Source organism: Haliotis rufescens, unplaced genomic scaffold, assembly GCF_023055435.1.
Source record: "Haliotis rufescens isolate VD_foot unplaced genomic scaffold, xgHalRufe1.0.p SCAF_8, whole genome shotgun sequence".
Classification (NCBI taxonomy): Eukaryota; Metazoa; Mollusca; class Gastropoda; order Lepetellida; family Haliotidae; genus Haliotis; species Haliotis rufescens.
The window spans coordinates 28,816,059-28,829,142 of NW_025964372.1; the positions used below are offsets into that span (position 1 = coordinate 28,816,059).

Consider the following 13,084-nt stretch of genomic DNA (forward strand, 5'->3'; position numbering starts at 1 on the left):
ATAGTGTACTCTCACTTCACCTGAGAGTCTTGATTAGCAAGAAATGTCAAAACATGATACAGGTGTATATATCTCTAATGGTCTGTGTCTCTCTGCTGTCATATATTCATATGACAAATGGAAAAAAATAAATGCAAGTTATTATTTGGTCGAAACTTGTATGTTTAGAGAACTAGAAATACGATACCTACATTATTATATTCTGTAACAAGATTACCGACAAAAAAAAACAGTATAAATTGTATCGCGCGCTGAGTGAGTGAATTTTATCCAATCAAATCACACGCCGCCTTTTAGCTGCTGAGCTGTTACATTCGCTGCGAGTTGTTCCATGGAAGAAGACGACGGAAACTGTCAACTTTCTCTGTCGTGATCACCTGCTGAAATTTAACCATGCCGTCCGAAGAGCAAAGCGAGGCCAGTAAGGCAGCTGATGAGGATGGCCAAAAGCTCAAAGAACTGTTTAAAAAGCTGGATGTGAACCAAGATGGTCGCATTGACATAGACGATTTGACTAGTGCATTGGATACGATGAATGTGCCGCAAGTCCCAGATCATGCTCAGGTTGGCATTGACAGTGTCACTGTGTAGTTAGTTTATCGCAAGGTCATATATAGGTCGGCTGTCATAGGTAGCACAATCCATGCATTCGGAGCAACACAAACGTTACGCTTCATTGAAGATTCATTTTGCCAGAATGATTGCAACGCAACTTCTAACTGAACCACTGCGCCAGCCTAAAACCATAGCCTGCTCGCAATGTATCAGCTCACAATATAAGACCTAGTGCTCCACACAATATGAGAACGCACAGTGACAATATATCACATGCATTTACTAACACACGTCCACCTCTAATCCAGATGCACTGAACCATAACTAATAGGAAACGCCAATAAGGTGTCGTGGACAGGTTTACGGATAGGCTAGCCTAAAATAATATTTTTAATCAAGGAATAGTATTAATACCTTATGCATAATGTTTCTGTTTCTTGGGTCAATATCTTTCATGTAGATAGCATAGAGCATTTGTTGCATAGGCCAATCTGTTGGCCATGCTTGTTATATTTATGTATGTAGGGCAAAATGTAGGGGCAGAAATTTGCACTTAGTAACCTGTCAGCTCAATTTTTAACTTAATGTTGCCCTGACGGTAAGTAGAATTTCAGGCATTTTAGGAGGTGCCCTTGTTTAGTATTTTCTTGATACTCGTTGGCTAATTATCATTTATGATTTATTTCTACCTCTATAAAACACAGTAATAAATTTCAGGCAATTGGGGTACAAGGACTAGAAATTTTAGGACATTTCTGTAGATTGGACTTTGTCTGTTAAAAGTCAGTCTCAAAGGTGTAGAACTGACGGTTGATGATTAAGTACGACAACCTGATTACCTACATATATAGATAGGTCACACATACTGAAAGTTACAGACTACAGTTTACATTATTTTTGCATCTAGAAGTGGCAGTTTCATACATAAGAATGTATTAGATCTACCTTGCATGCCACACACCCAAATAATACCCACCGGGATAATACAAGGGCATAATAAGTCAAAAGTACCACAAGCTTTCCGGGGATAAAAAATGATGGTTACAATAATACTTCTCACTTGGCAGGTATGTAGAGGCCACTGTATGTTGTCATGGTAACGTACTTGTTTAGTGTATGGTTGATAGAGTTCAGGTGAAATTGTAGGTTGGAGTGGGTCAATGTAAGGTGTGAATTAGCTTGAATGGATTACGATATACAAAAAATTTGTCAGATATGGACTTTGACCAAAGCGATATCTGCACCATGTACATTGTACACATTTCATTCTGTTCAGTGATATTTGGATAGAGTTTGTCAAACCAGTGGGAAAAATCATACATGTTTTGTTGCTTTAAAGTTTAATATGACATACATAATTAAAACATTCTTTGTCAATTTTGTCAGTTAAGAAACAATTTAATTGAAAGCGAAACATGACAACATAATTCTTGCATGGAATCTAGTTCACACAACATGAACACCGACCATCTATGAGAGCTGTGTAAACATTTATACTGCTACAGCTAGGTGAAATCAATAAATATTCCCCAGCAGATGTTTCGGAAACACTTTTTTAATTTCATAGTTTACAGTCTTTTGCTAATTGGCATGATTGTCTTGGGTAGAAAAAAAGTAAAATGAACAGAAAGAATATATTTGGGTAGCTTGATACATTTTTAGTTTTATTTGGCATAAACATTACAAAGTGGTTTCAGTTGTTTGAGTTTTGTTTGAAAATATAAATACTAATTATGTTTAAAGTGCAGGATGTTACATATTTTGGCAGTAACATGTACATGATGTTCATGTATTTACGACTGTATCAACATGAAGCGGAATTGTTTTTTATCAAGTTTATAAAATTTTATTGCGGGAAACTAAAATAAATGTGATAAATCAGTTTTCTTTTAGATTTTTTTTTTTATCAAACAACTGGTCAAAGACAAGTCGGGCAGATAAAAATCATTTTAAATTATTTTTAATCTTTCTCTCAAGCACTTAGCTCGGATTTGTCAAATTCCATAATACAAGAAAATTGAAAAAGTGTCACCGTAATATCCTTCTGGGTGCTCCCAAGTTTGCATGTTTCATTGTGTTGTATGTAAATTTACATGTTGTTTATGAATTATGAAAATGGTCTCTTCTCCTTATTCTTTCCAACTTTCATATTCCAGTTTCATCCTCTTTATTTTGTTTCATGTTTTGCTTGAAGGTTTTTAAGGCATTTGGTATATTATTTTGTTTCCATTTTTTCAGAAGGAATATGCACAGGTATATTTGTGACTAGTCAATGCTAACCAGCATAGTTATGTTCGTTGACTAATTCCCTATTATCATGGTATTCTATGGTTAGATACTAGCCTAGCTTTTGGTCTTAGTTTAGAGCACTGTGCCTATCCACCTCTGCCTATTTGACTATATAATCAAGGTATATATATCAAACTACGGTTCTATTAACCTTATCTTACTATATCGCTGTACCTCTTGGTAGAGCTGCACATTGGTAGTGATGCACAATTGCAGTGGACAGTTGCTGCACTTCAGGGACCGATTGCACAGCAGGATCTTAGTGCTAAGACAGTTGTAATTCCTATTCTTTAACATAGATTTGCAATAGTTGTAGCATTAAGATCACTTCATGCAAGTGGGCTCTGGTATGCATATATTGCATGGATGTATATTCAGTTCACCAATAGGTTTTGCATGAATTATATATATCAACATGATCAATATGATTTAATTCAATCTGTGTTAACAATTTTATTAATTCATAAAAAACAGTTGATTGGATTAGATTAGATGATTAGTTGTTTTTTCGGTAAATCAGATATAGACTTTGCATTAGTTTCTTCTGAAAGAATGTTTTGGAGTCATAATTGTGTGTTTGACGACTTGTTGATTGTCAGAGCTTCAAGGAGTATTTGGGGTTAGTTTAAGTTATAGGGAAGATGAAATGGTGAAGTGCCTGGTACTTGTTTGAAAGAAGCAGCATGTGCATGAATGACAGTGAAGTACAGTGAAGTAGAGCCTACTGATAGTAGGCATGGTAGGATTAACTCTCGTTTATTAGTGTATGCTTGTCACGCCGAAGGCCCAGGTTCGATTCCTACATGGGTACAATGTGTGAAGCCCATTTCTGGTGTCTACTGCCGTGATATTGCTGGAATATTGCTAAAAGCGGTGTAAAACCATACTCACTCAATCAATCATTTCTTAGGTGGGGAGAGGTAGGTAATCTCAGGCAAATTGGCAGTTCTAGCAAGTTTGATTCAAGTCATGCTAACTCACTCTCTAACTCACTAGCTCAAAATTTTTAATGGAATTATCAAACTATGCATCTGCAGGTTCAAGTTATTTTATGCACAAAAATAGATCAGTTACCATGGTTACTGATAACTCAATTTACACTAATTTTCTTAACCGTGATGGCGACTGCGAAACCACTCCCAGTTTTCCATTTTGATCTGGAATACAAATTGAGAGTTCACTTTTGATGAAATAAGTAGATATAGTTTGAGGCATGTAAGGAAAGTACAGGTAGATTCTATTTTAAGATTTATGGGCAATGAGTATTAGTGGTGGGACGATACCCAGGTGCATAGGCGAATCACAATTTTTATAATTCTCGATACAAGTATCGATCACAATCACACACTAAGTAAAACATATTTATTCTTACCTTAAATGTCTGCTTTTATAACTGTTACACCAGACATTAACCAGTAGTGAAATTTAAATATTTTCATTCATTGTGCGATACCTGACAATGCCAACTGTAAACTGTGTGCCAGGTATTTAGCCATCCTGTCTATGCAAAAGATGGCTTACGCACCACAGATAACAGCACATGCTAGTATCGTTATATGTACCCGACCGTGAGCAAGGTATCGTGATACGCATTGAATCGCAGTTGGTGTATCGTCCCTGTCGTAATGAGCATGAGTGATGTAGAAGTGAATCATACAGAAACCCTGACAGATGTATCCAATAGCACATGATAAATGGATGAGAAGGGATGAGGAGATAGCAGTATGAGTATTAACCTTCATGATAACCCATCAACCACATGTCGAAATGCACAGGCGAAACTGTTGAGTCAGCATCCAGCTCAACTAGCACACAGCTCTTCATACTATTCACTGGTCTTAGGGTTCTCTTAATACTGATCATTAATACTTAATACTGATATGCTGATCTAGCTGTTAGCTTCTCTATACAAACTGTCAATATCCTCTTCATCCAATAATAGGGGCGGTCGGGTAGCCTAGTGGTTAAAGGATTCGCTCGTCACGATGAAGACCCGGGTTTGATTCCCGACATGGGTACAATGTGTGAAGCCCATTTCTGGTGTCCCCCACCGTGATATTGCTGGAATATTGCTAAAAGCGGCGTAAAACCATGCTCACTCACTCACTCATCCCATCATAATCTATCATGTGCAGGGTTTCTAGAAATGTTGCAAAGATTCATTCATTGTAACTTCATTTTTGTTAATGAGAATCATGTGAATTGTGGTCGGTGGTGATTTCAGAATTTCCTCAGACTAAACATGGTAAAATATTTTGGCAATAATCCCAAGGTAGATAATATCCTTTTGGCAATCATGGCTAATGGGTGTAATTTTTTGGTGCTATAAAGCCAGATGCCCAAGTCAAGATAGTCTTGCAGATGTAGAAGTTGTGGAAATGGCTACGAAAAAGTATGAGGTACCATGATAAAAGAGGAATTTATTCTGAGTATATTTTAGAATATCCACTTAGCATGCTTAGTCATCATGGTCATGTATCTGCCTGTTTTAGGTGTAGCTAAATTATTTTTTGAAGCCCATGTATCATGTACACATATTCTGTGCTGTGGAATGTATTGAAACCATATCAGATGTGCTGGTCCACTGACCCTGCTGACACATATAGGCAGGTTATCAACTTGTGATATGGATTCCAGAGGCGGATCCAGGAGCTGGAAAGCTGGAGGTACATGCTATGCTGGTCACCAGTGCACATTCTTCCTGCATCCCCTCTCTGGATCCACCTGTGGATTATCTATCAGGAATTCAGGATCCCAAACGGGTCCATTATCTATCTAAGGCGCAGCGATTCGCTGTGCAGAGTGGCCTCCCTTGGGGAATGCCAGAAACCTATGATTGTGGGTTCAAATCCCGGTTCACCCCAATTATGTTTCTAGGTTTGTCAGCACCATACCCGTGCTCGTGGGTTTCACCGAAGTGGTAAACGTCTGAGACCTGCATCACGCCTTGATATAACTGGAATACTGTTAAAAGCGTCGTTAAACCTAACTCACTCAACATTATCAAATGATAATGAATGTGTCACTCAATGCCTCTCCATATTCACATAGGCTTGTTATTTGCTGTATATGCACTGAGTCCTATTTGATGTTAATAGATAAATTATAGTCAGTGTCTGTTAATAAGGGATTTATCTAGGCATTCTCACTGGACGTTATTGGGTGCTATGCCAACAGCAAGTCGAAGTAAAAATATCAAATTTCCCTATTCCAATGATTCAGATTATTATTATGGTTATGGTGATGACTCTTGGTTATACCAATAGAGACGAGAGCTTTAAATATTTAATCTAATTTAATTTTGATGAATGCAGCCGTGAAGTGGTGAAATATTTCTGTATTCTGAAAAAAAAAAAATCAATTCTTCAACATGTTCAACATACTCCCAATTTGGGACAAAATATATTTTTGGCAATTTCATGAATGTGCCTTGAAGGACACTTAGTTCAAAACCCTAAATAAATCAATGTAAAAATAATAAATGTACATTTAGTTGATTGTTGACAGACATGGGGTTGGATTTCCCTTTAGAATGTTTGGTATAAGGAACTGTTTTCCCACTTATCTCCCCTCCCTTCCTGTGGTGGACCAGCACATAGTCTTAACCATGTTAACATGACTGGCATCACTGTTTTCTCAAGATTGATGTTCACCATGGTTACATACCACAGAGATGTCTACCATTTTGATTTTGGTCGACTCATGTTTGGAAACAAATTTCGCCAATATGATGTGAAATGTGTTACATATTTTGTCCATAAACATGAACAACATCGCCTATAATTTAATTGGTCAAACAACCAATTAATCATATTCATAATTGCCTGTTTATGCATGTACAAACCTACAGCATATGTGACCAAATTACAAACAATATTGTGAAATTGTCACACATATTTATTTCAAAATGAACAATAAATTTTGAACATCATGCCTAATACTAGTAATAGCCTTATACAACATGTATTCCCCTGAACACTGTGTATGCTCATTGATGGTAGGGCTGGCTATTGATATAGATCATAGATATTGATAATTGCTAACTAAATATTGATCAATTATCAATAAATATCGGAGAAGTAATTTTAAGCAAATCCCAAAAGAAATAAAATATATTTCACCCCACTGGTGAATAGTGACACATTTATGCATGGATTACTTTGTGGGTATTTGAGATTTAATAAAACAGTTGCTTTCTGTCTTCGACAACTGACATGATCAAAGTCGGTTTGAGTAAATCTCAACTTTATTTCATAACTATAGTTTATGGAACTTATTAACATGACAACAATTTCATATCAATAATCATTAATATTTCTTCCCATCAATGTGGGTTCGAATCCCAGTTCGCCCCAATTATGTTTCTAGGTTTGTCAGCACCATACCCGTGCTCGTGGGTTTCACAGAAGTGGTAAACGTCTGTGACCTGCATCACTTCGGGCTTTCCTCCCACATTAAGCTGACACGCCGTGATATAACTGGAATACTGTTAAAAGCGGCGTTAAACCCAACTCACTCACTCACTCACTCACTCACTCTTCCCATCAATGATAATTCCGATTATCAATCTTTTTAGCCAGCCCTAATATATGCAGCCTGTTTTACTGACCTAATCGTAGCATTCATGCATAGGAAGGATAGAAAATACATAGAGCTAAGACTGACAAAAGCCACACCTGTCGCTATAATGGGAAACAGCTTAGATTTCATAACCAACTGTCAGAAGTAATCGGTTGTACCAGAACTACACAACCCACTCACTATCAAATATACTGCTATTGTGGCTTAATTAACAATTATTATCACTTCATTTAATCTTTTCAAGTTTGACTAATTTTAAAATCACAACTCATAATACATGAGATACAACAGACTTGGTGCCAATTAGCATGATTAGTGATTATTAACTTATCATGATGTCATTGCGCGAGGTAAAAGGTAGAGGTTTCATGTTTGATTTTGCTTGAGGCTGTGGCATAAGTTTTGTAACTTAGTCGTAATAGATAATTATAGTTTAAATAAAATGTTATACGTGCTAGAGATATTGATACATTGTAAAGTAATTAAGGCTCTTATTTACACTTTAGTGTGTGCAACACATATTTTTAACTAGCGAACTTGGATAGGTGGAACGTTTTAGGGGGCACTGATACATATAATTATAATGACTCTATTCTGGCCCTTACATTAATTATCCAAACAAGGCTACCCACTCACGTTACACACGTAATTACTGTTTGTATCAATTCATCAACAAATAACTGATCAAGACTGTGAATATACATGATATATGTCACTACAAAAAGTACATGTGTTAGCCAAGGAGAAGGAGAAGTGCAAATTCTAAATGTATTGCAGCTGGGGCTGCAACAAATACACTATGAGGCGAATACGATTTGTATCATGAACATAGGGTAACGAATACGAATAATAATTCATGAATACAATAACAAGTCAGCAGTTGATGTATCATTTGTCATATTCAGCATGTACAGTGAGGCAACAACAACATAAATTATTAGACATGGTTTGTTAATTTTTAATATATTATTAAATATATTATTCATTTATATACTGCATTTATCCAGGTCCTAGTATCTGCTCAAATGCAACAATGACCAGTGACCACAATACTGTCAAATTAAATAGTATAAGAGTGTTGTCTTATGAAGAAACCTATGCGTACAATATGTTCTTATGGGTATTTTTTTTATGTAAATGCATATGCTTGCATATTCATAAATATTCGATTCTAGTGGCCACGAATAACGAATTCAATTCATGAATGGATATGGTTCGATTCACCGAATACGCGAGTGAATCGTAACAGCCCTAATTGCAGCAGTAGGAAAGTTAACTTAAAATCATCACTATCATGTGATGTTTGAATCAATTTATTTGGAAAATGTGTTTTGTTCCTGAAGTCTGACGTCACATTTCGTCAACTGTGACCTTTTTGTACGTTATCAACTGATCTACTACAGAACTTAATGATCAATTACCTGCTTGGTATATTTAATAATTGGGACCTCACATTGTGGGACCTCACATTGTGGGACACAGATATTGATGGAAGGATAATATGAAACCCAGGCTAGTGCTTTTTATTGAATTTGCAGGATCATTAATATGGTCAAGTTTCCCACCATTGCCCACTCGGTACATCGATAGAGGTTATGCCTTTAGGCCAGCCTGTTTTTAAAACTTGGTTTACAAATCTGCAAACTCTAAATAAAAAAAAATAAAAAGTGTACAAAGTGAAAAGCAGTGTAAGGATTGAAATTAATGCTAGCCCATTAGTCTGAGTCTACTAGTTATTACCTAGGGCTAATAAGTAATACCGGTAACATTATAATTCTATTAGCCTGTGGAGGCTATACGTTTTTGACACATGCTGTAAAGTATCTATTGTCCTCTAGATCCCCCCTGTCAATTTCCTGTGCTAGACATTAGGCACAAGGTTTTGATTCTTTCTCATAATGAATAATGTTTACAGTTTTCGAGTTCACCTGATCAATAACAATCGTATGGGAATGTAAACCAGGATTTTTCAGCACAATGTTCAAAGCCTTTCTCATAATACATAACATTCGCATTACTGAGTTCATACAATCTTTAATGATCATGATGATGGTGTCAGAATGGATGCGAGAATACCAGCACAGTGACTTATTTTGACCAGGTCTTAATGTCTAAGTGTGTTTTATGGCACATGAAAGACTGAACTCTTATTTTATAGGAACTAGTAACCTTTTGCAGGGCTAGTAGACAAAGGTAGAAGACAAATCCCACCAGCCCTGTGGAGGTGTTTGGTTTATTAATTAATTTCCATCCCTGGCAGTGATTTATTTTTTTATCATCACTGGTCACATGCAAATAGCCTGTGACTTTAGCCACCAATACAATCCTGTTTAGTCACCTCACCTGACCAGGATCCTGATGACCCGTGAAGATCCGAGTAGAAGAGGTCTTCAGCAACCCATGCTTGCCGTAAAAAGCGACTATGCTTGTCGTAAAAGGCGACTAACGGGATCGGGTGGTCAGGCTCGCTGACTTGGTTGATGCATGTCATTGTATCCCAATTGCGTGGTTCGATGCTCATGATATCAATCACTGGATTGTCTTGTCCAGACTCGATTATTTACAGACTGCCATCAGTTAGCTGGAATATTGCTGAATGCGACATTAAACAACAACAAACAAAAAGATCTGTTCAGTAACACAAAAAGTATACTGAGAGCCAAGTTCGGGCAAGAAGACTTGAAGGATTTGGGCACAGACTGTACAAATAAGGCTTCCCAGTGTAATGCGTGTTTTTCAGGTAATTTATGACATCAAACTTGCTAGTTCAGCCCTGGGTGTATATGGGAATGGTCAGTATATTTAGGTTGGCATCCTGCGTGAGAAGTTCAAGCTAGAGTCTCTTCAAGTTGAAGACTAACCGCTATCCCAGTCTTATCTCCATCTTTTGATCCTTGTTGATAACAACCCCTGCTATCATGGCTATCTATGTATTGATCGTTTCACCACTGCACTACCTGAGACATTAGTCTTAATCTTTGTTGCCATGGACACTTGCACATTAATATCAAATACCAGCAAGAAGCTATTTCGTTTGGTGTGCTGATGTATGGCTTATCTGTTAAATGTCTGTAATGCTTTTCTCTTTCACTGTAGTGTGCATTTTAAAAATACTCAAATTAAACATGTAAAACACTATTAAAAATTGTTTTCCAGAGCATACAAGACCTTATAAAATTGTTGATCAGGTTTAATGATACATGAGAATATGTCTTGCAAAATCAGTGATTCTACTTCACAATAAATGTTTTGGACCAAGTAAGTAGAGCTTAAAAAAAAGACTTATTATCACACACTATGCATAAGTATTAGTGGGTTTTTGATGAGTTGCCTGAACATTTTGTATTTGCAACATCTTATGTTTTGGTGATTTGATAATCAAGATAAATGTTTTGGTGGATACCCATCAAAATATATTCCAGTCTGAAACTCAAGTCCACAAGTCCAATGCAGAAATCTTGTGAAATTTGTTTGTCTATTAATCTTCCTATTAAAATGTACTGAAAATGATGCAGGACCCGTTTCTTTTATGTGGCAAGGTTTAATCTGACCATGACCTGTTACCATGGTAACTATGAGTAAGTCAGCTGGTCAAGCTTGGTTTCAGGAACTCCTTAAAAACTAATGCTTATATTAAATATTTCTGTTCGGGACAATCACTAGACCAGTTGTTGCAGCTTGAGATCAGTGTCGCTGTACAGTAGGATTGTTTATTGTGGTGTTATGTTGTCATCACTTTGCACACGATGATGTGGTACTTGTTGTAGTCACAGGTGGGTACAGGTGGGCGTGAATTAATAAATATGCAATGTTTTGATGTCATGTTCAACTTGTTGTAAATCAACTATTCAAAACAGTTTAGAGAAAGCAGAAGATGTATCACTCGAACTAAGTCAGTGCTGTGTTACATTTAGAAAAAAATGAATTTTTGGTTAAGTGTATACTTTTAATGAAAATCAGATCAATGGTTGATAATTTAATGTGGAATGAAAAAAACATGCATTTCTTCACAATGTAAAGAACACCAAATTTCATAAGAATTTTTGCTGGACAGATTTTGAAATTTATACTTCCTGTCAGTTTGAGCTTCAGAGTATGAAACTATTTTAAAATTCTAATAAAACACCTGTATATTTTAAGTCTTTAAGTGCAAGGAAATAGAGAAGAATATATTACTTTATGACATTATAACCATGATAACAGTGTCTTTTGTGTTTTAATGTATATTAATGGGATATTATTCAAATGTATTGGGAGAATGTGATTTGAAATTGATTTGAGTATAAAATTACCCTGGTTTGTGTGATAATATAAGAAATTTTGAACTTATCCTTTTTCACACTATGCATGTCTCTTCCTTTCGTTCTTGGTGTGGAAGCTCCCTAGAACAAAGTTTCCAGCATCAGAAAACATTACCTGATTACACCCAAACAGGTCCCAGCAGTTCAGTGGTCACTATACTGTACACCCAAACAAATGTGTCTGATTGTGGCACATATTGTAATCCCTTGCACAGCGACTTTACTAAAGCTGATCACCTGACTTTAGCTGACATATCATTATCAAGGGCCATAACTCTGTAAAAATATGATTTACGGCACCAATTATCAAACTCACCTGACATATCCTTCCCTTTCTTATCACCAGTGTGGAGATGTGTTTGAACATAGAGAATACATTTGTTTTGTTTTGTTTGTGAGCCTCTTCCTCCAGTTGATATGGTAACAGATACAGACAAACACCCGGCTTGCACAGAATGTCCTTGTACATATTCCTTCTACGCTCTGCATACATTATGTGAGAGAATTTAGGCTTACACCTTCCCCCCACCCCCATGACTCAACTCCCCAAATCATTCATCGCCAAAGGTTATACAAAAAGAGTAGCGAAGACCATGACTGAAGCTCATTGCACCTCCACTAAGGCCTTGGACAATCACAAGTGCACAAGTGGAAGGTCTTCGAAAGGTTATTGTCGTGCATGTGATATCACCACACTGACCACTGCTTCTCCACATGTTGCCAATACTTAAAGCACTTGAGGTCTACACGGCAGCTTAAGGGTTCCACTCTGGCTACACATCTCGCAGTAAGGAACCTTCACAAGTCTTTTGGTCCTGGCTCAACAGTTGACATCAGCTCATCTTCAGCAGAATCGCTATAAATATTGGACCGTCAGTCCTTTATTTATTACCCCCGCCATGAAGTGGGGCGGGGGATACAGGAATGGAGTTCATCCGTTCGTCTGTCTGCCCGCTTCTCAAAGAGGACAAACTTTCTCTAAGACTATTTTAGTTAGAGAAATGAAATTTTACACACAGACATTACTGATCATGATCTTTAATGGGTTCGAAAATTGGTGTCTAAAATTCATCTTTTACAGAGTTATGGCCCTTGCTCTTTTCTTTTCAACTTAGTGCATACTGCTTGAAATAAGGACAAGTTTTTTTCAGAAACTGCTGTAGTTACATGAATTAAACTTTGCAAGCTTAGCCAGGAGATACTTGTCAAAGACTAAGTTCGAAAGTTGGTGATGCAAATTATTGCAAAATATAGAGTCATGGTCCTTGCTAAAGATATGTCAGGTGAAGTCAGTTGTTCAGCTTGTGTATCGTCACAATGTACAGGATTACAATGCGTGACCCATTTGTTTGTGTACA

The 13,084-nt window shown here is 36.8% G+C and overlaps 1 protein-coding gene across 2 annotated transcripts in view; it reads left to right on the forward strand.

Moving 5' to 3' along the window:
• The first annotated feature begins 319 nt into the window (after window positions 1–319).
• LOC124121615 (calcium-binding mitochondrial carrier protein SCaMC-2-like) overlaps window positions 320–13,084 on the forward strand; it is a 30,493-nt gene continuing 17,728 nt past the window's right edge. The window contains exons 1-2 of one of the 2 annotated variants that reach the window (XM_046484646.2): window positions 320–564; window positions 2,794–2,808. In XM_046484646.2, coding sequence (XP_046340602.1) covers window positions 394–564; window positions 2,794–2,808 — 186 coding nt within the window. In that variant the 5' untranslated portion in view covers window positions 320–393. The remainder of the gene's footprint in view (window positions 565–2,793; window positions 2,809–13,084) is intronic. The other variant, XM_046484647.2, reaches the window with a different exon arrangement.